The sequence below is a fragment of the Larimichthys crocea genome, chromosome XI, assembly GCF_000972845.2.
Source record: "Larimichthys crocea isolate SSNF chromosome XI, L_crocea_2.0, whole genome shotgun sequence".
NCBI classification, from domain to species: domain Eukaryota; kingdom Metazoa; phylum Chordata; class Actinopteri; family Sciaenidae; genus Larimichthys; species Larimichthys crocea.
Window position 1 is genome coordinate 23,601,675 of NC_040021.1, and position 27,977 is coordinate 23,629,651.

Genomic DNA, 27,977 nt, shown 5'->3' on the forward strand with positions numbered 1-27,977 from the left:
AAAATATGCTGCTTATATCCTTCTGTCTTTGTGATTGAAACCCTTAACAAATGTGAAAATGACATTATATAGTAATGATGCTGTTACATCTGCCTCTGCCACTCCTACCTCCAGGGGTTAATTGTCCTGTCCCCAGTCTTTGTGTGTGATTGTTTCAGGTGTGCTGGAGACAGAGCAGAGCAGGAACCACTAGCTGCACCCAATCCTGCAACCTACTTACACGGGACTCACACCGAACGCGGAACGGAAGCGGAACGGTACTTTGCCCGGTGTCAACTCACACCGGACGCGGATCAGCCGCGGAACGGCAGCGGAGCGAGCCGGCCGTATTCACGCGAGAATCCTGGACATACCCGAGACCCCGCGATAAACAGTGTATAAAGAAAACAACAACAACAAACAGCTGACTTTGCTTCTCCGACGTGGAGCAGATTATAAAAAGCATCTGTTGTGTCATAAATGATTGTGTGTTGTTCCACTTCAACAATTAGTCTCTCGTTGAGACCCTTTGATCGATCTTTGATCACCTGGTGCCACCGGTCATGACGTAACGTTGATGTGAAGTTGTAAAAAGCTACATGAACTGAGTATTGTGTTTTATTTTGAAAGGGGGCGGAAGTTTATTACGTTGATTCAAGGCCCGGTTTCCTGTCTGGTGCGCAGTGCTCTGTTGAAATTTACGAGGTTCAGCCGCGGCTCGCGGAAGAAATAGAAATCCTGCGGAAAGCTCGCGCCGTGGCGCGGAGAGCCGCTTCTGGGATGCTCCTGATCCGCGTCTGATCCGCGCCCGGTGTGAGTGCTCTCATTGACTAGACTGGGTTCTATTTGCTACGGTGACCGCGGCACTGCCGTTCCGCTTCCGTTCCGCGTCCGGTGTGAGTTGGCCTTTATACTAAGTCCTGCCACTACCACGGTGCCAGACCGTAGCCACTATCCGTTAGTACTGCGCATCAAGCCCTTACACGGGACTCACACCGAACGCGGAACGGAAGCGGAACGGTACTTTGCCCGGCGTCAACTCACACCGGACGCGGATCAGCCGCGGAACGGCAGCGGAGCGAGCCGGCTGTATGCACGTGAGATTCCTGGACATACCCGAGACCCCGCGATAAACAGTGTATAAAGAAAACAACAACAACAAACAGCTGACTTTGCTTCTCCGACGTGGAGCAGATTATAAAAAGCATCTGTTGTGTCATAAAGGATTGTGTGTTGTTCCACTTCAACAATTAGTCTCTCGTTGAGACCCTTTGATCGATCTTTGATCACCTGGTGCCACCGGTCATGACGTAACGTTGATGTGAAGTTGTAAAAAGCTACATGAACTGAGTATTGTGTTTTATTTTGAAAGGGGGCTTAAGTTTATTACGTTGATTCAAGGCCCGGTTTCCTGTCTGGTGCGCAGTGCTCTGTTGAAATTTACGAGGTTCAGTCGCGGCTCGCGGAAGAAATAGAAATCCTGCGGAAAGCTCGCGTCATTGACTAGACTGGATTCTATTTGCTACGGTGACCGCGGTGGTGCCGTTCCGCGTCCGGTGTGAGTTGGCCTTTAAGGCAGCTCTCCACGCCACGGCGCAAGCTTTCCGCAAATGAAAAGAATACTCCAGCTAGCCCTTAACAGATGCACATGAAAATATCACGTTCTATAAGCTCTCTTGAATACTTTATTATGTTTCAATATCATATTGACAAAATAAACAGCAAATTGTCTATATACTGTAACCATACAAATGCAGTACCAGGAATATCACTTGTACAAAGCAGGCCAATAATGCTTTGAAACATTAACATGTTTTGGATATGGAAGTGCACATGTCATACCTGCAAATGTTGTGTTGTGCAAATACATTTTACTACAAAATAAAAAGACTGTTCAATAGCTCTTTAGAATTGAGCTTTTCTCAACATTATGCTTCTCATTACACAAGACCTTGAATGTTTTTTCACAGCCTTTGCAAAAGACATGGTATATATTAACAGCTTTGGTTAGTGAGGAATCCTTCTGACACAGTTGTCATTTTTCTTATTCTGTGGCACCTAATAGAAAACATTAAAGTACTTGAAACTTACCCAACATTTCCTCATTGTGTTTGAATGTAAAAATCACTGTATTAAAAAAGGTAGCTAAATAAATTAGTACTTGTAAACCATAAACAAGAAAAGTTAAGACATATGAGTCTCCTGTAAAAGGAACATCTTAGCAGGTATGAAATCTACATCATTATTATTATTCCACAGCACATTGTATATACCACAAAAATACTGTTATTTCAAACCTCCTTAGTACACTCCTGAACTGCAGCCGCAGCCAGGTTCTTCTTGCTCGCCAAAGACCACTTGCTAGGACGTGGCATCTGTAACACAAAGTTAACACATCAAAAATGGACAAATGTAGGCTGAAAGATGTCATTATTCCCTGTGCTTGTCATTACAAATACTTAACAAATGTGAAAAACGCATACTACTGTTCTGATTACCTCAAAAACGCTTATGCTTTTCTTTCAGCTATTATTTTGAAATGGATAATTTCACCTTTTAGATTATATTGCCAGAATAAACACGAAATTAACTAAATGCAGGAACCATTATATACAGTACCACAAATTACGTTGACACAAACGTGTGTTCAATGCTTTTGCAATACAACTGTACAATTACACACCAGTATATTCTCATACAAAAATATGAGACAAACACATAGCCATGCTACAAATTTCCATCAATTTCTATCCCCAAAACTGCGAAATATACATTCTGGAAAACATGTACATCAAAAATGTACATGAACATCAAAATGCTCTTGCTCTCAAAACATTTAAAAACTGTTTAGGCAGGCATGTCAATAAGCCTGGGGGTATTTGGATTTATTTGTATTATGTCATTGTACTTTCTGTTCAAATGTGCTGCTGCTTTTGTTATTTACTTTGCATAATAGGGTATGATGTTTGGTATGATGTTTATATTTTTATCTGAGAGACACTTTGTAAGTCTTCTCTGTGAGAAGTGCTATAAAAATAAATTTTACTTCCTTACCTATTTACACTCTCACCATTGTATTAAAAAGTAATTACAATGTTCATATAATATTACAAGAATGTACACACAAATATGCTTCATCAACTGATCTACTCAACTAAATAACTAGATATTTAGTTCAAGAAAAAAAAACACAATATTGAGTATACACACACACACACACACTTGTTATTTAAATAAACACTTGTTTTGAATAGCACTCACACACTTGCACCTAAATAACTTCCCCACATACCACTGTAACTCAAAAGGACATGTACATATTTCACCACAAACAACAACAACACACCCCTATCATACAAACTATCAATACAGCAATTACACATCTTCAAACGAATAGATTTCTTCTTCCTCCTGAACTTGTCAAACGCCTGCACACTAGACATCACCTTGCGTTGCTAACATTGGGTCTGACCCCTCAGCTTGGTTGGAACATGAATCATCATAAGCCACTTTGACGTGACTGTCTGACTTGAGTCGACTTCCAACTCCACAGTTCCAGCACAGGTCAGTTTCCACGCAATGGCGTCAACGTCAGTGGGAGCACTGCCCAGCTGCTCTGACACAAACGTGCTCACTGCAACGTTTGTAAGCCCCAGCGACAACTCCTGCTCATCGTGGAATATAGAGATCTTTCCCCCATACAGCACTATGAATGTTTCCCGTCGTTGCAGCATGTCGCACTTCTCGCAACGATGCCCCTCACTCTTTTCATGTACGTTTGTTTGGCTCCCATGACATATCACACAGTAATATCGTGCAACTACATCGCACTTAATGACACGGCCACAAATCTTGGGCACATCCAGCTCGTCGTCCCATGCCTCCAAAGTGTCAGGTTCCCCAACGTCCTCAATCTCTTTTATTGTACTGGACCAAGTGCTGGTCAGCGTGTTCTTCTCCCCAAACCTCCTTGTGGTCAGACTCGTTATCTGATACGACCTGGACTCCTTGACCATCAGAATCTTATCCTCCCACAAGGTAAGCTTTGTCTGGCCGCTCCTGTCGCAAACATGAAATTGCTTGAGCTCTCGTGGCCCACCATCCCACTGCACCATTCGGCTCACCGCTCCACCAGGTAAAATCTTGACACGCACCGAGGGCACCTGTTACAAACCAGATGAGTAAAAATTTGAATTGACATCCTAATGTAACATACACACTCCTACATCTTGCACATAATCTTATCTATCTAATCAAATGTACCCCTGTGAAAACACTATCAATATCTTCTTCCTTTCCCCACAGTTTAACTGCACATATGCACACTTTCATCACAACATTATATTTCAGTACACCATATATTTGTTTACAAGAACTTGTACTAAAATGTCTTACTGTAAGAAGACACAAATATGACTATTTCAGCTCTGTACTACATTGGAACTATGCATTTACATAATGATACGCTGACTACCTTCAAGACACAGATTCAAAAAGACTTTATACTTGTGCTACAACAGTTACTTCATGACATCAGTAAACTTCATGCCTTTTACAAAACGAAATTACTTACTACTTGCTTACAATTGTAGTTACATCTTCCACTATCATGGATGAATTCCATCATTTCTACAAATGGATAACTTGCCGAAAAAACAAAACAAACAAAAAAAAACACCGCTGACTAAGTCCCTCTACATTTTAACACCAATCTACAATGTTGCCAAATGTTTCCAACACATTTGTGGTTAGGATATCTTTACTTGACAGTGACCTCAGCCTACACTACCAATACGCTTCAGGTCACATGTGCGCCACTTACTTGTTGCTTAGGGCCAAGTGCCAGAACATTTGCCACTGTCATCGGGCCAGCGTCCGGGGGGTTCTCGAGGGGAAAAAAAGCCACGTTTTGGGACACCTCCAGCCCATTGGATGCAGTGCACAAAATATCGTACCCATCTGGATCACTAACCTACACAAACACACAACAAATTTTATTTCCCAACACTCCTCACCACAACACATATCCATTCTACAATCAAATCATGAAAAGCTACTTACTGATAGTTCTTTTCACTTTTGTGAGTTTTACTGGCTTCTTGGTAATAATGGCCTGTTCAAATAACCGCCGCTTCTCCGGCATAAATACTACCACCCGGTGGTATTCCTCTCTGCCACTTTGCAACGTAGCATCAAAGTAGCGAGTATTTTTCTTGGACACCTTCACTGTGGATAAGCTGTGCAAGAACCCAGACACAGACTCAGGGTTCGTACGGTCATGAAAAACCTGGAAAAGTTTTGGAATTTTAAAATTAAATTTCCAGGCCCTGGAAAAGTTATGGAAAAAAGTATTTTGCCCGAAAGTTTTGGAAAAGTCATGGAAATTAATTTAATGTTTCGCCGATTATCTGATTTAATGTGCCCGGTAACGAAATGTTAACTAAATTGCCACGAGTTGACTTTTAAATGTCTCAAATGCAGTCCGCATATGCCCGTTGACTGCCAAACCCTGTGTTGCCAGATTGGGTAGTTTCCCTAGTTTCCGCCAGGCGGATCTTGAACATTTTGAGGGCTGGAAATCTTCAGTAATATCTGGCAACCCTGCTCGGCGCGCTTGTGCTGCAACGGCTGGATGATGGCGTGACATGATTTAGTATGCCGGGAAAGTGTAGCTTTAATAGTGCGTGGCTTTCAAAAGAAAGCTACCAACAGTGGCTGGCAAGGGATGGCGACCAAGGACGTGCCCGGTGCAAGTTTTGCATGAAAAGTTTTGATGTGTCTAATATGGGCGAGGCAGCACTTGTTAGCCACCTAAAAGGCAAGAAACACCAGGTGCTAGCCTCAGCTACGAACAGATTAGCAATAACTGACTTCATGACCACGGTCACAACAGAGAGGCCATCTACCAGTAGCGTCGTCTTGTCAGCAGCAACAAAGCAATCGACAATCAGTTCTGATTCAAAAAACGAAGTCCTGAAAGCTGAAATATTGTGGGCGCTGAAAGTAATGAATTCACACTACTCGTTTAAATCGTCCGAAGACACAAGCAAGCTTTTCGGCGCAATGTTCCCAGATAGCGAGATTGCGAAGAGATTCGCCTGTGGAGAGAGAAAGTGTGCGTACATGTGTACATTTGGGATTGCTCCTCATTTCAAAAAGCTGCTACTGTCAGAGGTGTCGAGCCAAACGACGTATGTCATGTTGTTCGACGAGAGCTTAAACCACCATTTGCAGTCTAAACAAATGGATTTGCACGTAAGGTTATGGGACGGAGCAGAGGTGAAGACAAAATACATCGGCTCGGAATTCCTGGGGCATTCCACTGCAATCGATCTTGTTGAGAAAATTAGCAACGCGCTGGCCGAGACAGGTGTGAAGAACCTCATCCAGCTGTCCATGGACGGCCCTAATGTTAATTGGAAAGCGTTTTCCCTGCTTCAAAAAGAGATGCAGAAGCAAGTGGACAGATCGCTGCTGAACATTGGCTCCTGCGGTTTGCACATACTTCACAACTCATTCAGAGAGGGATGCAAGACTACTGGCTGGGACATCGAGCACACCCTGTCATCCCTTTACTGGTTATTCCACGATTGTCCGGCCCGCCACGAAGATTTTGTCACAGCCACTGGATGCAGCACTGTGATGCTGAAATTCTGTAAGCATCGCTGGCTTGAAAACGTGACCGTGACTGACCGAGCTCTGAAGCTTTGGCCTTACGTCCAGATCTACGTAGAGAGGGTACTTCGAGGCGAACTTCCGAATCCAAAGACCAAATCTTTTGAGACAGTGAAGAACAGTACCAAGGATTGTCTGTTCATCCCAAAAGTGATGATCTTCAACAGCATCGCGAGAGAGATCACCCCTTTCCTTACACTTTACCAGACGGATAAGCCGATGCTCCCCTTCCTCAGCGAGGATATGCTTCAGCTGATGAAAGGTAGGAATCTTCATTTTTGTTGTAATCAGGGCCGGTCCTAGCTATGGGCAATGTGGGCGGCAGCCCAGGGCGCATTCTCCGTGGGGGGCGCACGAACGCCCGAAAAAGGGCGTCGGACATCCCGGGGCGCACGGCGCATCCAGGGGCGCACGGGCGGCCGTTAGGGCGCACGAGAAAATATTCGCCTCGGGGGGGGGGCAAATGTGGCCAGGACCGGCGCTGGTTGTAATGCATGCGTGCGTGTGTGGATAATTCCTGATTTAGCGATCTATCTTTGTGCTTGTGTGGATAATTCCTGATTTAGCGATCTATCTTTGTGTGTGTGGATAATTCCTGATTTAGCGATCTATCTTTGTGTGTGTGGATAATTCCTGATTTAGCGATCTATCTTTGTGTGTGTGTGTAGTTTTTATAATGTCTCAAAGTAAATCAGATGGACCAATGGGTTTACTCCTTAACACTAAATTTAATCTAGGCCTTGTTCATTGCTATGTTTTAATGTGGCTCTAAGACTAAAGTTTGTATGAATAATGTTGCTGCATAGTGTCATGCAAACTTGTTGATGGCAATGACACTTGATAAAGTCTATAGGGAGAAAAGTCTGCCTCCTAATGGACAGTAAATGTAACTGAATTGTTTTGATTTGTACTGTTTTGACTTACGTTTTAAATACTGTTATAAATGATCAGTAATTGTATTTAGCAAGGCAATGGGTTGTTGTTGTTGTTGTTATCATTCCAGTTTGTGTGTTTTAACTTTTATTGATGCCAGATGTAATTTGATTTAGTGCCATCATTTTTCTCGTCTTGTGTTAGTCGGTATATTTACTTATGTCTATTCATTTTTATTTACAGGACTAATGGGGCGATTCTGCAATGACAAATCTCTGAAGGATGTTACATCAGTCATGAAGATTCTGCATATCCCTTTCGAGGACAAAAGCCTGCATAAGGATACCATAAAACCAACCTGGGTTTCTCAGCGGAGACTGTCTTAACCAGCTGAGATCAGACAAAAAGGTGTCGGAGAGGGAAACACTGGAGCTAGAAGAAAGAATGTAAAACATTCTTGATTACCACACTCTCAAAGCTCCAGAGCAAGGCTCCTTTGAATCATCAGTTGTGAGGAGCATGCAGTGCCTTGACCCCCGCGCCATGGCGTCATCAAAAGAGGCGTGTCTGGTGCAAATGAAAAGAATGCTTCACCACCTTGTGGAGGGCCAACCACATTGGAGTCAAATATGTGATGATGTTCTCCGTGAATTCGCAAACTTCTGTGACTTCGCGGCCTTCAAGCAACTTTCAGGAATTTGACCCCAAAGACAGCAGAGTGGACACTCTGCTGTATGAGACGATGGGAACCAGCAAATCCTTTGCCAATGTGTGGCATGTCGTCCGATGCTGCTTGTCCTATCTCACGGGCAGGCCAGTGTTGAGAGAGGCTTCTCAATTAACAAAGGTTGGTGTTTGAAAACCAGAGGAGGCCTCTTTGATTGCTCAGAGACTGATCGTGGCCACGTCCGATCTTGTTTGGTGGGGTTACAAAGTGGCCATCACTAAGAGCTTTTGCTTTCTGTTGCTGGAGCCAGACAGCGATACCACAGTTTCCTTGATGACCAAAAGAGAGCCAGTGTGAAGGAAAGGATGTGGTGCGCAAAAAGAAAAGCTCTTGGAGATGAGCTGGATGAACTGAAAAAGAAAAGGAACAGAGTAAAGGAGGACCATTGGCCGTTGGAAAAGTCAGCCAACAATTTCGCTGACAAAGCTGAATCCACAGGCAATTGACATTATGCCAATAGAACAGTTTGCGTCGCACTGCGGACGAAGGACAGAGGGCTTCCCTTGAAGAAATTGAAAAGCAAATCGACCAAAAGTTGCTGAGATGTAGGACAAATGTTCTGTTCAATGCATACAAGTGTGCAAGGGCTACGAGGTACCCCCCACTCACACACTTCCACATCACACTCAACAGCAAACACCCGGCACCACATGCGCACCGCAACACAAACACATACACATCAACATGGCTTTCACAGCCGACACCAGGTACAAAACACAAAAACACACACTCACACAGATACAGGTCTCTCACCACACCATCAACATGGCATTCAACAGCAGAACACCAGGTACCACACACACACGCCCACACACACACACACAACATAGCACTTCAACATGGCACTTAACAGCAGAACAATCTCTACCATAATCTTCTCTCTCTCACACTCACACACGCGTGCCACAATTGTGATCGTACTGTGCCGTGTAGGTTTTAGGATTTGATGGGATTTTTTTGTTGTTTGAAACGCCTAGTTTGATAGGTAGCCATTTGTTATCTTGTGTTCTCTGAATTTGGATGTCTCCATTAGGTTTTGCTTAAATTTATTGGAAAGGATGGGACATTTGACTTCAGATTTTTTGCAGTCTATTTTCATTGTTGATATTCAGTGTAGGGCCCTGATGACCTTGCTGCATTTGAATGTAAATGTTGTTGAAGAAATAAATACACTTGTTCTCATGTTCTCTACACTTCATTTCCGCATTTACGATATCATGATATCATTTTAGGGGGTGCGTGTCTTAGTGCCGATGTGCACTACGACAATTATGGTTATGGATAATCTGTGAAAGGTTTTGGAAAAGTCATGGAAAAGTTATGGAAAAAAACTAGTGAAAAAGTGTATGAACCCTGAGACTCTTCACTTGTTTTTTCCACACTGCAAAGTACAACACAATACATTGGCATCACTGAGCAACACTGTACTTACATTTCTTGCTTTTTTTATTTCAACCAAACACATGCAACAACTTGACCAATAAATATGCCTGTCTTAAACAACCAGCACACACAAGAACTTATATATAAACTGTTTAAAATACCCACTCTAAATACGTCCCAAAAAACAGCAACATGCCACTTACCTGACAAAGAACTGCAGAAAAGTACTTCTTCCAATTCCTCCAAACAAATGCAGAAAACTTTCTTACTGCACCTAAGCAGACGTTCACAGTAAGGTCTCCAATAGCTCTGTAACCATACCTGGATACTGAGCACTGTTATATGCAGTAAAGTAGAGAGGCGTGGCCTCCCCACAGGAAGTACAGCCCATGAGGACAAAAGTCTGAAGGGACATCAAACAGTGAAACACATCACACCTCTATGTCAATAACATTTACATGTTCATACAGACAAAGACATAGAATATACAATGCCACACAGGATATAAAGAGACACCACCTGCTGTGCTTGTCTGCTGCCTTACTATAGCTTATTCATATAAACTTGCTACTATATGCTACAAACTTTAAAATTGTATGTTTCTGGGGCTGTCGGTAGTTTAGTGGATTAAGCGGCCGCCTCGTGTGTGGAGGCTACAGTCCTCGCTGCAGCTGGCCCCGGTTCGAATCCTGCATCGGAGAGCCATTTACTGTATGTCACTCCCCCTCTCTCTGCTTCCTGTCCATGTTTAAAGGCATAAAAGGCCAAAAAAAAAATCTTCAAAAAAAAAAAAAGTATGTCTCTGGTCTTCCATTACTGGCCTCTACACTTTCTCACAATGTCTTCCTGTTAACCATACAACCCTTTATAACTCATTTCACCACATCTTTTGTCTACATTCTGCACTGAAAAGCTTACTCAAATATCCACTAGTTGCTATTGACACCTTGGCTTTTATATCATATCAGCCATTGACAAAAACACAGCTCGACTACTTTTACACTGCTGTATGTACGACTACAAAAGACAGCCAATTCAAATTGATAACAAAACTGCCACCAACATGTCAGTGTTATAAACAGTACACTACAAGCAACAGCACTGGCCTCTCACAGGAACTACCACACGTGGAGATAAAAGTCTGGGGAGACTTCAAAGCAGCCACAGTTCGCACCTCAGTGTAAACTTAATTTACATCTCAATGTGTAGAAGTGTAAACAACTACAATGACAGCCAGGATGTCTGGCATGTACATCAAAAGGTGCACAGAAACCTCATGCTGACTTTAGCTTCCATCTAACAGGAGCTTATTTATGATCAGATTCTTGCCATATGAATACAACCTCGCACCTTTTGCCTGAGAATTTGTTGTGTCAGCACTTCCATGCCTGGTCTCATCATTTCCACACATGTTCTTTATGTTTTTCCTTAAACCCATTACAAATCACCATTTCACCACATTTTATGTCCAACTTCTGCACTGAAAAGCTTACTGACGTATCCACTACGTAGTACGGACCGCTTCTGTTTCATAGTATCAGGAACTACATTCCAACACTGTCACAGTCTGCTCTCTGCTCCTCTCTCACCTGCCTCTCAGTACTTTTCCATTCACTCTCCTCTCACCTGCCAGCCACACCCCCCTCATCAGACCAGCTCCCCTCACCTGTTTGACTCACCTGGTTCCCATCACCAATCAAGACAGTATTTAAGCCCTCTCTGCCAGATTGTTGTACATGCTCACGCTAGACTCTCCAGCACTTTTCTCAGGACTGATCTCTCGTTGCCGACTCTGCCTGCCTTGGACTAACCTGTTTCGCTGTAATCCCGGAAACCGACCCTGCCTTCTGTTCCCGACCACGAGTTCAGCTTCTGGCCCCTCTGGATTCCGCCAGCTGGTGACGGCTCGACTACCGGTGGCTCGTTCCTGGCTAGTCTGCTTCATTACCTGTTTACCTGCTTGCCGGACTGGTTTCCCCAGCCAGAGCCCCCGTACTTTCCCCGTGCCCAGAGAGACTATTTCAGTTGTTGCTTTGAACTGTGCTACTTCTCCACTACCAGCTAAGTGTAATAAAAGTGACTCATTTATTACCTTCGTCCAGTGTGCTGCATTTGGGTTCTTACTACACTTGTTACAAACACTCACCTACTTTTACAATACTATATTAAAAAAAAAAAAAAAACATGAAATTGATGACACATTTGCCACCACGTTGTGACTGTTACAAACTGTCAAATTCAAACAAACCCCTGGCCTCTCCCACGACATACACCATGCAGAACAATTACCTGGGCCAATGCCAGTAATGCAAACAAATCACACATCATTGCTACTAACATCTACATGTTAATGTGTTCAAGGTGAACAAAAGTCAATGCCAGAAAGGATGTCTGAATACATCAGCAAGTGCAGTTACACCACATGCTGCGTTTGTCTGCACTTTACCAATTGCTTAATCATCATCATCAGGTTCTTACAATAAGCGAAATGTATTGTTTGTAATCAATTACTAATCTATCAACAAGCTTCTATGCTACTGGAACAATTTCACATATGTGTCACCAAACACAAGCAAATTATAATACACTGATTCAAATACCACCACTCCTACAATACTGTTTCTTGCTGACAAAATAACCACTCAACATTACAACTGTCACACCGCGGTGAAGTCAAGCTGGGTTTTTGTTCTGTCTCCATGTCTTGTCATTCCCTGTTTTATTTTGAAAGGTAACTCTCCTCTCGTTTAGGCCAGGGCTGCAGGATGCGGTAGCCAGATGACAAGGAGGGCGGAGTCTGCTGGCAGAAAATATAGGTGAGCAATCAGAAAATCTCAGGTAACAATTTCTCTAGGAGCCTTGATGATCTACCACGATGCGGTGATAATCTGGCACAGCGCCGGTCCTGGCCACATTTGCGCCCTGGGCGCCCTGATCTGGCAGCAGCATGCAGGAGGCCAGCCTCTAAATACTGCTCGAGAAGATGATGATGATCTGCTTCAGGTGTGTGCAGTCAGCTCCACAGCAAACCACACCCATCTCTGCAAAGAGAGCACATAGAGCCCAACCCCCAGCCTAAACACACCACATGCTATGTCCATACCATCTCTGCGCCTGAGTCCTGTGTCCAAGTCTGGTTCTTGACAACAACACACATTGTAACATTAAATCCCACACAAATCCTTCTGCACAAATATTCAGACACTGAAATTTCCTGCTATATACCATTTTCACAAATCCTGCTTACACATATGAAACACCCTACACTTTACACCATTTCCAGACACACTGTTGCCAATCAATAACACATACATACAACCAACTGACGCATTACTCTGCTATGCTTACACTATACATATGACCAGCAACATTTACACACACTTCCAAATCCACATACTTCTAACAGACACATGCACAGAACACTAAAACGAATACTGCAACTTTTACAATTAATTTACCATTTTGACTCCCTCTACCATCTGATACAATTTCTCAAGAAAAAACGAAATACATTCCACCGTTAACATAATAACACAGCTTATACCCTCGCAAAACAACAGCCTCGTAGGCCCTTACAGACATAACTGTCCTCGAGCAGCCGGGAGGCTGGGTGATTGTTCGAAGGAGGCATAGCCCCAAACTGAAGCCCACGGTACACCACCAACCGCTCCAAGTTTCTAACAGATTTTCCCCGCTCAGCGACACACCCGCTGAGAGGCCAACTCTGGTCATTGGCAGCTCCATAGTCCAAAACGTGAAGTTAGCGACACCAGGGGCCATAGTTAAATGCATCCCGGGGGCCAGAGCAGGCAACATTGAATCTTTTTTGAAACTGCTGGCTGAAGATAAACATAGATACAGTAAGATTGTTATTCACGTCGGCGGTAATGACACCCGGTTATGCCAATCGGAGGTCACTAAAATTAATGTTTCATCAGTGTGTGAATATGCCAAAACAATGTCGGACTCCGTAGTTTTCTCTGGACCCCTCCCCAATGTGACCAGTGATGTGATGTAGGCCTATAGCCGCATGTTGTCACTCCACCGCTGGCTGTCGAGGTCATGTCCAGCAAACGATGTGGGCTTCATAGACAATTGGACACCTTTCTGGGGAAAACCTGGTCTGATTAGGAGAGACGGCATCCATCCCACTTTGGATGGAGCAGCTCTCATATCTAGAAATATGGCCAAGTTTATTAGTTGACCAAAACCATGTCGACAACCCAGAGTTGAGACCAGGATTTGTCCTTTAACGTCCACATAAAACAAATTTCGAGGACTGCATTCTTCCACTTACGTAACATCGCCAAAATCAGACGCATCGTGTCTCAAGCGGATGCAGAAAAACTAGTCCACGCATTTGTTACCTTAAGGCTGGACTATTGTAACTCTTTGTTATCAGGCTGCTCCAATAAGTCTCTTAGGACTTATTCTGAATTATAATAATATAATATTCTGAATGAACTACTTATTGTAGTTCATCCAGAATGCTGCTGCACGTGTTCTGACAGGAACCAAGATCAGAGATCACATCTCTCCCATTTTGGCTTCCTTGCATTGGCTGCCTATTAAATCTAGAATAGAATTTAAAATTCTTCTCCTTACTTACAAAGCTCTTCATGGTCAGGCACCATCTTATCTAAAAGAGCTCATAATACCTTACTACCCCTCTAGAACACTGCGCTCTCAGGACACTGGGTTCCTTGTGGTTCCTATAGTTTCCAAAAGTAGATTGGGAGCCAGAGCTTTCAGCTATCAGGCTCCTCTTCTGTGGAACAAACTACTTTTCTGGGTTCAGGAGGCAGACACGGTCAACACTTTTAAGAATAGACTTAAGACTTTCCTTTTTGATAAAGCCTATAGTTAGGGCTGGCTCAGGTCATCCCTTAGTTATGCTGCCATAGGATTAGACTGCCGGGGGACTCTCCTTCCCTTCCCTTCCCTTCCCTTCATACACATTCACACACCGATGGCGCAGCCTTTGGGAGCAATTTGGGGTTCGAACCACCGATCTTCTGATTAGTAGACGACCCGCTCTACCTCCAAGCCACAGCTGCCCCACACCACTTTCTAATCTGAAAAAATGTGTAAATAGCTAGATAAAAAAGTAAAGCATAATAAAATATATAAATAGCTTAAATAATGGTTAAGATGATGCCCTCAGGTCTTCAGGGAAGCTGTTCCACAAACGTGGACAGTGAGAAAATGATGCCTCACCGTGGATCTTTACTCTAACTTTTGGTATAATTAAAGGGCCACTCCCAGAAGACCTGAGGGTCCTCGAGGGTTCATAGGGTAAAAGTAAATCAGATAAATAGTCTGGACTAAGAACATTAAGAGATTTATAAACCAGTAAAAGAATCTTAAAATCGATTCTGAAGCACACAGGCAGCCAATGCAGACACTTTAAAATGGGTGTAATGTGTGCCCTCTTTCTGGTCATCGTCAACAGATGAGCAGCTGAATTTTGTAGTAACTGTAGTTGATCACGTTTTTTGTTAGTTAGACCAGAAAGTAGAGTGTTACAATAGTCAGTTCTACAAGTAATAAAAGCATGCATTAATGTCTCTGTATTGGCTTGAGAGAGAAACGGCCGTACTTTGGCAATGTTCTTAAGATGATAAAAGGCAGTTTTAGTAATTCAGTGGTCCCTCGTTTATTGCGGGGGATACGTTCTAAAAATAAGCCGCAATAGACGAAATCCGAAGTAATCAGCTTTATTTTTTACAATTATTAAACATGTTTTAAGGCCGTAAAACCCCTAACCACACACTTTTATGCACTTTTCTCAGGCATTAACATTTTCTCACATTTCTCTCTTATTTAAACACTCTCAAAGTTCAAACTTTCACGAGTCACACTGCTAGCGATTGAACATTTATGTAAATCTGGCTAGCCGAACGCATTTTGTACAGTACTCCCTTAGTTAATTAGGACGCAGAACACAATGCACGCTCATACTGTACAGTATGCTGTAAAAAAAGCATGCAAAATTACACTAAAAAAATCCACGAAACAGCGAGACCGCGAAAGGTGAACCGCTTTATAGTGAGCTCAAAGCTAAGATCACAATCAGTCATAGTTTCATAGTTAGTTTCTCTCTCTATGCTTCAGTACCGATAATTAAAACTTCGGTTTTGTCCTGGCTGAGCTGTAAAAAAGTCTCTGCCATCCATACTTTTATGTCTAAAATGCAGTTGAAAAGGGCATCTATTGGCCCTGAGTCATCAAGAGATGCAGCAATGTAAAGCTGTGTGTCATCAGCATAGCTATGGAAATTAATGCCGTGTCTCCTGATGACGTCCCCAAGTGGCAGCATGTAAAGGTTAAAAAGAGTAGGTCCTAAAATTGAGCCTTGAGGAAACCACAATAAATTTCTTAACTATTTGATGAACAGTCACCTATACTTACAAAAAATTCTCTGTCACTGAGGTCAGATTTGAGCCAGTTAAAAACAGTACCAGAGATGCCAATCAAACTATGAAGTCTACCTAAAAGAACTGAATGATCTACTGTATCAAAGGCTGCAGTTAAATCAAGTAGTACTAAGAAACAGGGTTTTTTCATATCCATATTGCATCTGAAATCATCTACAACCTTTACTAGTGCTGTCTCAGTGCTGTGTCAAAAATGTTATTAGAGTTCATAAAATCCTTTCACTGATCAAAAACAAGCTTCTCTGAAATTTTGCTCAAAAATGGCAAGTTTGATACTGGTCTGTACTTACTAATAACTGAAGAATCGAGATTGTTTCTCTTCAGAAGAGGTTTAACTATGGCGGTCTTTAGGCTAGTAGGAAAAGTACCCATCTGAAGAGAATAATTCACAATTGTGAGCAACTGTTTTTCTAAAACACCATAAACTGTTTTTAAAAAGGATGTGGGAATTAGATCTAAAATGCATGTTGAAGTTTTTAGCTGGGGAATAATCTTACCAAGCATTTCAGCATCAACCAGGACAAATTTCTCCAGTGTTTCCTCACACAAAAGCAAAGGTTCTTGGGTATTTTTATTCGTAGGCTGAAATTGACATAAATCCAATCTAATCGTGTCTATTTTGTTTCTGAAGTGGACTGCAAATTCTTTAGATCTGATGTTCGTAGACAAAGTGCTCGGCTTTATAAAAACAGATTTGGTTAAACGATCAGTAGTTGAAAAAAGGATTTTGGGGTCATTGTAGTTGTTGAATATCAATTTTGAAAAGTGTACCTGTCTTGCATGTTTAACCTTTGTGTCTGACAGGGACACTTTTGTCCAATTCTGATTTTCATTTTGTGACTTTTTCATAGGGGTTTTAGCAAGAGCCTTGAAAATTGGTAAAGGTTAATAATTTTTTTTTACATATTTTTGAATTCCAAACCCAATCCTGTATGACACCCTACAACTCTGAGAAAATCGAGTGTCCGGCATATTTACCACATAAATGTACCACATGAAAAAAGGCATATTTGAGATTTTTTTTCCAGTTTTTTTGCATGCATCTTCTAATCCACTATTGAGCTAGTCTGTGTCATGTGTGCACATTGCTATTTTATGCCATTGTCCCATAGACTTCAATTCTTTTTTTTATTTTTATAATGGACGTCTATGGGAGCCATTTCTTTAACCTGACACTACAAAAAAAAAAAAAAAAAAAACATGGATATCAATCTTGCCTTTTTATGGCATCAAACACATTGGACACTTTTCTCCAATGTGGTACTTGTGCCAGTAAAAAATATTAGGGTACAGGGTACTATTAGGGTACTATTTCATAGTTTACCATCAATTTGTTCTTTCTCCAATTTCTTTCTGCATTGCGACAGTTTCTCTTTAGTTAATTTTCAAATTTTTCCACTGAGGTATTGATTTGGAAGTAATCTTTCTTAGTCTTAGAGGAGCCACTTTGTCAATTGCTAACCTTAGTTTACTGTTAAAACTTTCTACAATAAAATCACAAGAGGAAGGTAAAATTACTGCAGTAGTTTTGCTTAAAAGATCAATAAAATTTGTAGCCACTTCAGTGTTAAGATGGCGCTTCCTCACAGTTTGTTCTGAGAAGTCCTGCTTAATAAAACCAGTGATAGTTAAAAAGAAACAGAAATGGTCAGATATTCCTCCATCAACAACTGAAGTGATATCTGCAGATAGTCCATATGTTATGACAAGATCTAAAGTGTGACCTCTGTTGTGAGTCGGTTGATTAATATGTTGATTAAAATTTATACAGTGCAGCATGTTCACAAAGTCCAAAGTAAAAGAGTCTGATTGATTGTCTACATGTAGGTTAAAATGTCCTAATACTAGAATTCGTTTGTGTAGATTTGGTGTAGATAAATAATAGTAGTTCTGAGAAATTTGAGACAAATGAACAGCAATGTTTGGGTGGCCTGTAAACTGTCATGCACAGTATGGGAGGACTGCTAAAAATGATATTCAAAAGATGTGTACTCACCAAATGATATGTCTTTAGGAGTCAATGATTGTGAGAAGATAGATACTGTACCACCACCTTTTTGTTTTTCCTGTATGAATGAGTGTTGCTGGTCCATCGGTGCTAAGCCATGTCTCAGTTAAAAACATACAATCAATATTATTGTCTAAATTAAGGTCATTAATTAGAAATATAGAGATCTAACATTTAAAAGGGCCATGTTCAGAGACAAGTGGCCTTTGGTGATCATCAACAGATGCATTTTAGACTTTTAGATGTGTGATGCATCAAATCTGCATTCATTTTTTGTCAAAGTAACTGGAGAAAATTATTTCCAAAATGTAGTAGCATGGTTTGCAAAGTGATAGAGTGTGGTTTAATGTGATTTGTAGTAAAAGTGTTAAATTATGCATGGAGCATGAAATTACAATTAATTGTTTATAATCATAATATAAGTATAATGAAATGAAAAGTACAATATTTCCCTCTGAGATATAGTGAAGTGGCATAAAATGTTATACATAGTACTGCACTTCCTCTGCAGTAGTTGAGGATATATTCAAAATTATATTCCCTGCTGTTATTTGTAAAAAAATAAATAAATGAAATAATAATAATAATAATAATAATAATAATAATAATAAATAAATAAATAAAAACATTCATTCATGACATTAAGACAACTGTTTATTAGAAAGCAGATTGTCAGTGATTGGTGTTTCACTCGTTTCACTTGCACAAGTAATTTTCTTGCTTTTACTCTTCCACACAGTGCTAAGACCTAGAAACTCATTTTACAGACTAGGTTGAGGAACAGGTCAATTTTTCCTAATGGTGACAATTGGGATGTTATTTTCCTAGTTTTTTTTTTATTTCTGTCATCACACAATGTTTAGTTTTTATGCACACAAACGTATAAAAAACCAACAGTCTGCAACATTAAATTACACTGGTTCAAAAGCATGTACCAATATTTTAGACAAAATAGGAGTCTGAAACAAAAAGTTTTTGGATATACAGGGCAATGGTGTGTTATGCTATTTAGACCAAAATCTTATCTTGGGCTTGTTTTGTTGGGGGTGTGTTGCTTTAGATACTAGTGAGCTACAGTGGTGGCCAAAATTAACACCTGGCAGATCTGAAAATATTGACATTTTTTGCCTCCAAAACATGATTTAATTTCATAATGTTCATGAAACATGCAGATGGTTACTCTGAGCACAACAAATATCAGATGAAGTGAGTCCTACTGATTTTATCCACTTAGAATAGATCTATCCAGTTTATTTTCCAACTCGCCCCAAATTTGCTCTGTGGGATTGAGGTTTGAGGGACAGATTCCTTCTGTCACACGTAGTTCTGACAATAGTTAGAAGAATGTTTATGGTCATTGTCCTCTTGGAAAATAAATCCAGGCCTAATAAGATAACTCCCAGATGCTATTTTGTGTCTTACCAGAATATTGTGGTATACTTTCTTATCCATGATGCCATGAATTTTCACTAAGTCACCTGTTCCTGAGGCTAAAATGGCACCCCACATCATCTGTGCTTATCTGTTGGCAAAAGACACTCGTTTTTATATCTCTCCCCCTCCCTCTGTCCAACATACACTCTTCACTTGTTGCCAAACTGTTCAAACTTGGACTCATCAGTCCACCACACTTTATACTAATCTTCCTTTTTTTTCCGTTTTCGTTTTTTTTTTTGTTAATTTCAGGTGTTTCACTCTACGTTTCTCTTTCAGTAATGGCTTCTTTGCTGCTATTCTGCCAACAAGTCGGTCTTCACCCAATTTCCGACACTATTGTATTATTGTAGTACTATTGTACACTACTGTTGCACCATTAGTCATTGTGGCGTTTATCTCATCACACAGTTCTTGAGAGATCTTTCTTTGGTCCTTAAGACTGAGAATTTTGAGATGCTTTACTTGTCTGTCTGAACGTTTCTTTTTTCTACCTCTCTCCTTTTGGTTCTGGTGTCTAAAGTGTACTTTACAGTGCTTGGACTGCATCTCAAGACACAGGCCTAGCTTTTTTTTAAAGTAAAAATGACTTAAATCTCCTTATGATGGCTCTATTCTATGGTTTATAGACTTAAATCTCCTTATGATGGCTCTATTCTATGGTTTATAGAACATAATGATGACATTGTAGATATTTAATTTGTTTTATTGGTATTTTAATGACCAATTCAACAAAAACAAATGAAACCTCTTAAGTATGCCAAGGGTTCTAATAATTCTGGCCACCACTAACCCTAACCCAAATGGATGGATAGATTACTAATCTGAATCTGCAAAGTAACTGGTAACTAATGTTGTCAAATAACTGTAGTGCTGTATAAAGTAGCATAAAATGAAAAATACTCAAGTAAAGTACCTCTAAGTATCTCAAAATTGTACTTAAGTACTGTACTTGAATAACTGTACTCAGTAATTTTCCACCACTGGTTCTAAGACACTAAAACTCTTTTGGTTTATAACCAGAGACAAGATTCTACGACTCAGAAAAGTTCTTTCCATCACAACCACTTAATGTTTTGTGGCAATAATTACAAAGTGAGCAGCAGCAGAAAACGCAGCATATCTGTCCTGTGTCGGTATCTTCTGCCGTGTCACTGACTTGAGTCACTGAGTCATTATTTAGATTACTGCTGAACAGAGCTGCAGTTATTGAGTGGCTATCACTTTTAAATCTGGCTGCCAAACATAACTGCATTCTTACTCTGTGCTGATCTGCCCTCTCAGCAGCAAAATTAAAAATTAAATGATGTTTACTTTAACTCATTACCTATCTCAACCAAGCTTCAAGTCTATTCAGGCTCATTTCCATCGTAATCTGAAATACGCTTCAGAAAGAGGTTAAAGGATAATTATGGTTAATTACAATTTGGGCAGCCTACAGTTTATCCAGATTAAACAAACAGGTACATTTGGAGATAAAATATAAAGTGAGACTGTGATTGTGACTGAAAATGTTATTAATAATTTTTGACTGCACATAAAACTGTAAGCTGTTTACAGACAGTCTACTCATCTTTGTTTTCTTGCTTGTGCCCCATTGGACAATACAGTACAATAATATTAGAAAGGATAGAATTAATGGGCTAGAATGCAAACCAGAATTGCAACAGGCATTATTCTTTAAGGTTTCTGCAAATTATAGTTCTCCGATGCCACCTCCCCTTAGTTTTAGTTGATCTAAAAACACAATGACCTCCTGCATGCTCCATGTGGTGATGGACTTTGATAAGCTATTTAACAAAATATTCGAACATGAAAATAATTGGTTTGTGCCGAAGCTTTCAACCACCAGTCCCCATTACTTTGCTCTGTTGTAATGTTTTCTGGTGTTTCTGTAGTTTCCAAAGTTTCCAAGGTCAACAATAAACTTCCAGGCTCAGTTTTTAAGCTAAGAGGGACAAGAAGTCCTCAAAACAATTCCATGACAACTGAGCAAACTCCAACTGCTACTATGTGATGTAGTTGGTCTAACTGTTGTGTCTAAGTTCAAAATCACGCAAGCTTGGGCAGATCAAGATCAGGATACCTGCCCTTTTCTCCACGTGAACCTACCCCAGTGTCAACAGATAGCCACATGAGGAAGACAAACGCCTCATGTCCTGTCTCTGACGTATATCTTGCCTTTCTTTTTCCCAGAAAGTATAGAAAGCGTAGCTGCTGGTTTACTGTGCTGGGGTGCAGCGGTGGCTCTTGTAGGTACCCAAATGACGGAAGCTGCGTCCACACTGCTGGCAGCAGTAGGGTGTAGCTCCGCTGTGGATCCTCTGGTGGGTGTACAGGTTCCCCAGTTCCTTAAAGCGCCGGCCACATTGTGGACAGGCATACGGGCTCTCGCCTGTGTGTACCCGTTGGTGTCTCTTGAGTCCAGAGAGCACTGAGAAACCCTTTCCACACTGGGGGCATGGGAAGGGGCTCTGGGCTCCGCTGTGAACCAGCCTGTGACTTTTTAAGCGGGCTGCATGGCGAAACCTCTCCCCACACTCTGGACACATGAAGGGCTTCTCTCCAGTGTGGATACGCTGGTGCTGCCGCAGGTTACCAAGGTAGTTAAAATGGCGCCCACAGTCCCCACACTCATAACCCCCCTCAATTTTAATCTCTTTTTTCACAGGCCCCCCTGCCCGATTGATGCCGGCACCAACACCTACTCCTGTATTGCCATTGTTCTGCACCCCTCCAGACCTTCTGGACTCACTGCTGCTGTCTCCCAGGGTGAGTGCAGCTGAGCAGGTGGACTGCAGGGCCTGGAGAACTTGGGCATCAGCAGAGTCTGAGTGTATCAGTTTGACATGTTCCTCTAGGAACGCAGAGTCAGGGCAGAAGGTTCCACAGAGAGAGCAGATATAGGTGTGGGCGGGGAACTGCTGACCTGAAACCACAAACAAATATTATTTCATCAGCTAATAATAACATTACAGCCACTACTTTGTAGTCCTAGTCAGATCACTCACACACACACACACACACACACACACACACACACACACATAAATGAGATCTATTAATTTGTCTTTTTTAATGTGTAACTATTTGGATATTTAAATTATTAAATTATAGAATAGATATTTAAGTTTACTGTTTCAGTGTACTGATGTTACTTTGGACTCTAAAGTTTCCTCACTACATATTTTTGTCACTAGTGTTTGATAACCACATTTGATAGGGGTCAGGCTCTACTGTCTTCCATAGCATCACGGAAGAGGAAGGGTGCAGGATTAGCAATGTTTGTGAATAACAGATGGTACAACCTTGGACAAACAAAGGAGCAACTCTGCACAAGAGACATTGAGCAGTTAGCCGTCGGCATTTGGCTATATTACCTGCTAAGGGAGTTTTACGTCCCACCCTGAGCCAGTTGGTGGAACGCCTTCAACTTAACAACACTAGAAAGATTTGGAAAGGACCTACAACTATCTCTGGTCACAATAACAACAGTGGGAGGAACTCAGTAACTGGAGTCAGAGAATGGGCAAATAAACTAAATTTGTTCTTCTACAGATTTGTCTCTGCTCACTCTCCCTCCCCCACCCACCAGAGTATAGACCAGACTCTTTATGGCCATTGAACGTCCCCTACCCCTTCTCCTCCCACACGACATCCAGACCATCAACACTGCCCTCCTCATGCCATACTGTTCTCCAATCCACTCCTCAACAGGGACCACCACCAACCCCCCTCTGCAGTCGCATGTTTTTTTTTTACTTTTAAAATGCTTTCAACACAATATAACCATCACTGCTGAGGTGGAAGCTAGAAGGGGCTGGAGTTGACTGCCACCTGGCTGCGTGGACCATCAACTGCCTCACAAACAGACCACACAGTATGTGAGGCTTCATGACTATGTGTCTGATGTGGTGATTTGTAGCACAGGGGCTCCACAGGGTATGGTGCACTCTCCTTTTCTCTTCAGCCTGTACACATAAAACTTCAGACACAACACTATCTTATGATCTTCACTGATAATACAGCCATCCTTGGATGGAAGGAAATGAGCAGGAGTGCAGACGGGTCATCACAGACTTTGTCAACTGGTGTGTTCTCAACTCCCTCCACATCAATGCCAGCAAAACGAAGGAGATGGTGATTGACTTCCGGAAGAAGACACCTCAGACCCTGCATGAGACTATGGTGGACTTAAGCAGCTCCTTCATCAACAGACTGCTACTCCCACCAGGTAAGAAGGAACACTAGCACAGATCCTTCATTCCAACAGCTGTCAGACTCTTCAACACCAGCATGACCATATGACTTTCTTCAGCTTTGCAATCAGCACACCTCTCTGTCATCAAGCCATCACCTCTTCCTATAAGAGTCTGCTTCCTGCTTGGAAGAGAGTTCATTTTTGCACTAGTCTAGACTTAAGTTACAGTACAGTTGAATAGTCGAATTATCTTGTATGACCTTGAAGTTAAACTTCATAAGATCAAGGAAAGATGTGAAGGAGAATTTATAAGTAATCAGGAGAAGACGACTTTGGTGTTCAGAGAATCAAACTGCACTTAGACTAGGCTACGCCATTATGCAATGGTGGATGTTAGTGTTGTGGCCCAAAACTACAAAGTTCAGAAGATGGACTACAAGTTTTCCCATTCCCATTCAGAGTATTCCCATAAGCATGGTAACCCACTGTTAACACCCAATGACAGTACACCTCAGTGGTAACCATTGTAACTCACTCAACTGAATGAAGCCAGAGCATGTGAACATGGCAGCCCCTGAGCCAGTCACCACCCTAAACAACCGCATAGACCGCTTATACCAGCCACCTAAACAGAGCCATCTTTCATTAAAAGCGAGTCCATGTTAGCTAAGCAGTTAATCTGTAGCGCATATGCTCTGTGTTTAGATCCCGCCCTGGTGTGGGTCATGCACATGCATGCTGTAAACAATACCATTGGCTGTAGAGCATCACAATCTGTCAGTATAACCATCAACCCCATTGACCACACATCGATCTCTAAATGATGGAAAATCTGTATTAACACACCTGTCTGCCTCTTTCAATCAATACGGTACAGACATATTGTATATTGTTCCTTTCTAGTCTTCTGACCATTCAAAGTGCTATTACACTACATATCTCATTCACCCATTCACACACATTCAAACACTGGTGGCATTAGCTTCAATGGAAGGTGCCAATTGGGCCAACTTTAGGAGCTAACCATTCATACACATTCAATATCTTGCCCAAGGACACTTCCAGTCTGCACACTTCGACATGCAGACTGGAGGAGCCGGGGATCAGATTGGTGGATGACCTGTTCTACCTCCTGAGCCACAGCCACTCCATGTAACATGCATACACAGCTCCTTGACTCACCAATTACAGTACATGACAGCAGTTCAATGTCATCACAGTAAATCTATTCCCATCCATGGAGTTTAAAATGTTCATATAGCAGGCTTGTGCAGGCTTGTGCCAGGGTTGATTCCAGTTTGGGCAAATGGGTTAAAAATGTGGGGGAGACGAACAAAGCCAATATTCGAGCCTTGAAGCACTGCGATTTATTATTATTGTTGTTGTTTTTAATGAGGTCGGAATGGACAAGGAGATCTTTGAGGTTTTTATTCCTTCAATAGGAGGAGATCAGCCGGCAGTCCAGCAGACGCACAACTGGAGATAGTGCCGGTTATTGAACATGAAATTGTTTCTGGTGAGAATGATATGAAGCAATTGTAGAATGTGACTGTCGGTTCTGGCTGGATTTGGATGTTTATTGAATATGTGCTGGATGGAGCTGAGGCCAAGTGGAGTTTTGATGTTTGTGTATAGAGAATCTATGTCTATGGAAAAAAGGAAGGCATGGGTGGTTACATGGTTTTTTATTTTGTTTACAAAATCATATGTGTCTTGGTGATCAGATTTCAGGAAAAAAAAGTGTGTATAAAATAAACAAATACTGATGGCTGAATGGAGTACTCATGTCTATCTCTATTGGACCCACAAATGATACCCAGACATACAACCTGGTGGTTTCATTCTGATTGTTTAATTCTGATAGTGTTTTGTTTTTGCAAGAGAGCTACAGAGATATAAAACTAAATATTCAGTTCCTCAGTTATTGGCTTCTTAACCTTAAATCCATTGAGTTTCTTAAATTACATGTCGACATCTTTAAATAAAGATGCCTCAGGGGGAGCATGGCTCAAGTCATAACCATTAAAGAAAATATGTTAGAGAACAGTGAGAAGAGTGTAGGGAGAGTCTGTCTGAGGGGGAAAACATAGACTGAGAATATTGGATTCTTCTACTTCTGCTCAGCCTAAGTGCAAATTTGAATGTCAGAGTAATGTGACAGTCATTCATCCAGCTCTATATTTGAATTTTTATTACACTTTTTGACCACCTTTCCTTCTCCCTGTTCTAACCCACCTGTTGCAGGCCTGTCTGTGTTGCCCTCCAGGGGACTCCCTCCCTCCCCTGGAGAGCTCTGGTGCTCCATGGAGAACTCAGAGGGCTGGACATGTGAAAGCGGGGCTTGGGCCTTCTCCAGTCCACCCTCCTCCCTTCTCACTGACTCATCCTCATCTTCGTCTTCTGAGTCACTGGTTGAAGTGTTCACACACTCAGGCTCCTTCATGACTAGGAAAAACATGACCATAAAAAACCTGATCCTCCGGGAAAAGTTGTACTGCAAGAATTTACTGTTTATGTTTTTCCAGTTCTATCATATACTCTTTCCTTTCTTAGGGAGAATTTCACTAGCAAAAGAGCAAAACAGGTCAAAAGTTGAAAATGATAACAATAAAGGTGCGTGTTCTCGTGAGTGGCAGCTGGTCTTATGTGTTTTGTCTATCATTCTTTCAAATGGAGATAACAGCCTCGATTTGTTTTTACTTAAGAGTCTTAAGAGAATAAATGGTGTCTAGCAGTGGGGCTGCAAATTGCAACAAACTAAATACAGCTCACCTCACCCTCCCTTCTTCATCTGTAGATATAAAAGGCTCATTCTGAGATAACAAAAACATAACAATTATTATATTCCAGTGATTATACACTAATGAAAACATAATTAAAAATCAATTATGAAGATTATATTCTATTTCTCCCCATAGATTCTACTCCCCATTTTGCTGGCTACAGTGGTCCACCATAGATTACACATAGTGCATGTCCCCAGTCTAATATAGTAGTGTAGTAGTGCAGTGTGTGTGTGTGTGTGTGTATGTTTACCTTTCAGGTCTGAAGAATACTCCATTGGTGCTATCCATTCGTAGTCATACATTCGTTTGCTGCCAGAAGGAAGCATACTGAAGATGTCATCCGTGGTGGACTCGGGGTCTCCGTGCCCAGGTCCGGTGCCAGCCATATTGCTGTCTGGCCACAGGTTAAGGGAGTGCGGGTCCGGCTCTTGGCGAACCTCCCTGTCGCCGCTGGCTGGGCCACTTTGATCTCCGTCAACTTCAGTACAACCCCTAGAGTTCTTGTCTTTCATGAGATAGTCGCAGATAGCATCTATATTCTCCTTTTTCACACCAGGCATGACGGCTTTGGCTCTCCTAGGCTCGGCACTGTTGACTTTGTTGACGGAGCAGAAGTCGAGTTTCTTCAGGCCAGCATCTGCAGACGGCTCCATGTTAGTAACGCTAAGTACAGGGTCCCTGCCATCCCTCTGGACTGTACCCAGTCTGGACTTAAGTACCTCAATTTCCTCGGTTTTCTCGCGCAGCTCCATTTTCAGGACTCGTATCCTGATGCTGACCATTTTGCGTATCTCAGACAGAGCTGTCTCAAGCACTACAGTGATGTTTCTGCCGAGGTGCTCCGTAATGTCGCTAACCGAACAGAGCAGCTCCTCGTCGGGCTCTAGCTCCAGGAAATCGCCGTCGGCTCGGCTCGCTGACCCGTGAGGCTCCATAAAGGCCCCGTGCAGTTCAGAAGACCGGTTCGTTTCAGTGAAGCTGTGGTTTCTTTTGCGACTCATAAATTAGCTTAGCCTTGAGCTCTGTTTTAACAGTTTGGCTAGCTAAAGGCTACCCAGCAAGCTAATGTTTAGATGATGCTGAAGACTATAGTCAGGTCCGTCAGTTAGCGAGAGTAATACCGGATGTACAAGAAGTCTGTCTTCAAAACAAAGGCATTATCATTATCTAACAACTGCTTGCGCTTTGCTTTATCAGCTTTACTTTTGTTTTGAAGGCAGTGAATGGAAGTATCCTTTTTGATATAATTTACTTGACAGATATACAACAGTTGAATATGGCTGAGTGTAGATGAATTTTCAAGTAGCGGCCTCTACAGTATAGAGTAGGAGACTAGCTGTGACAGTTACATCAATGTTGTGTTTTTTAATATAATAATAAATAATATACATAAACCATAATCCATTAATACAACTATTTCTAGTTGTAAGGTTGTAAAAAAAGTTTATGATATTTAATAATGCACATGAGTTTC

The 27,977-nt window shown here is 41.7% G+C and overlaps 2 protein-coding genes across 4 annotated transcripts; one reads left to right on the forward strand and one right to left on the reverse strand.

Moving 5' to 3' along the window:
• Nucleotides 1-1,496: 1,496 nt before the first annotated feature.
• znf16l (zinc finger protein 16 like) lies at nt 1,497-27,682 on the reverse strand. 3 transcript variants are annotated; one of them, XR_002041830.2, is made up of 5 exons: nt 26,754-27,675; nt 25,953-26,162; nt 21,629-22,445; nt 4,802-4,951; nt 1,497-4,142 (listed from the first exon to the last, which is right to left on the reverse strand). XR_002041830.2 is itself a non-coding variant. In XM_010753019.3 (3 exons), exons 1-3 carry the CDS (start codon nt 27,502-27,504, stop codon nt 21,739-21,741), a joined length of 1,668 nt encoding a protein of 555 aa, XP_010751321.2. In that variant the 5' UTR covers nt 27,505-27,675; the 3' UTR covers nt 20,154-21,738. The 3 variants fall into 3 exon arrangements, 2 of the variants coding, with proteins under 2 accessions (XP_010751321.2, XP_027139685.1); XM_010753019.3 differs by lacking the exons at nt 1,497-4,142; nt 4,802-4,951 and having other exon boundaries at nt 20,154-22,445; XM_027283884.1 differs by lacking the exons at nt 1,497-4,142; nt 4,802-4,951; nt 25,953-26,162 and having other exon boundaries at nt 20,154-22,445; nt 26,754-27,682.
• LOC113746890 (uncharacterized) lies at nt 5,992-7,913 on the forward strand. The gene is made up of 3 exons (XM_027284324.1): nt 5,992-6,100; nt 6,253-6,916; nt 7,771-7,913. Exons 2-3 carry the CDS (start codon nt 6,376-6,378, stop codon nt 7,911-7,913), a joined length of 684 nt encoding a protein of 227 aa, XP_027140125.1. The 5' UTR covers nt 5,992-6,100; nt 6,253-6,375.
• Nucleotides 27,683-27,977: the final 295 nt, after the last annotated feature.

Coding starts and splice junctions, on each gene's coding strand:
- znf16l (XM_010753019.3), bottom strand. CDS start 27,504: ATGAGTCGCAAAAGAAACCACAGCTTCACTGAAACGAACCGGTCTTCT. Junction 26,163..26,753: donor GTATTCTTCAGACCTGAAAG/GTAAACATACAC, acceptor TGTTTTTCCTAG/TCATGAAGGAGCCTGAGTGT. Junction 22,446..25,952: donor CACAGACAGGCCTGCAACAG/GTGGGTTAGAAC, acceptor TTGTGGTTTCAG/GTCAGCAGTTCCCCGCCCAC.
- LOC113746890 (XM_027284324.1), top strand. CDS start 6,376: ATGGACGGCCCTAATGTTAATTGGAAAGCGTTTTCCCTGCTTCAAAAA. Junction 6,917..7,770: donor TATGCTTCAGCTGATGAAAG/GTAGGAATCTTC, acceptor TTTTATTTACAG/GACTAATGGGGCGATTCTGC.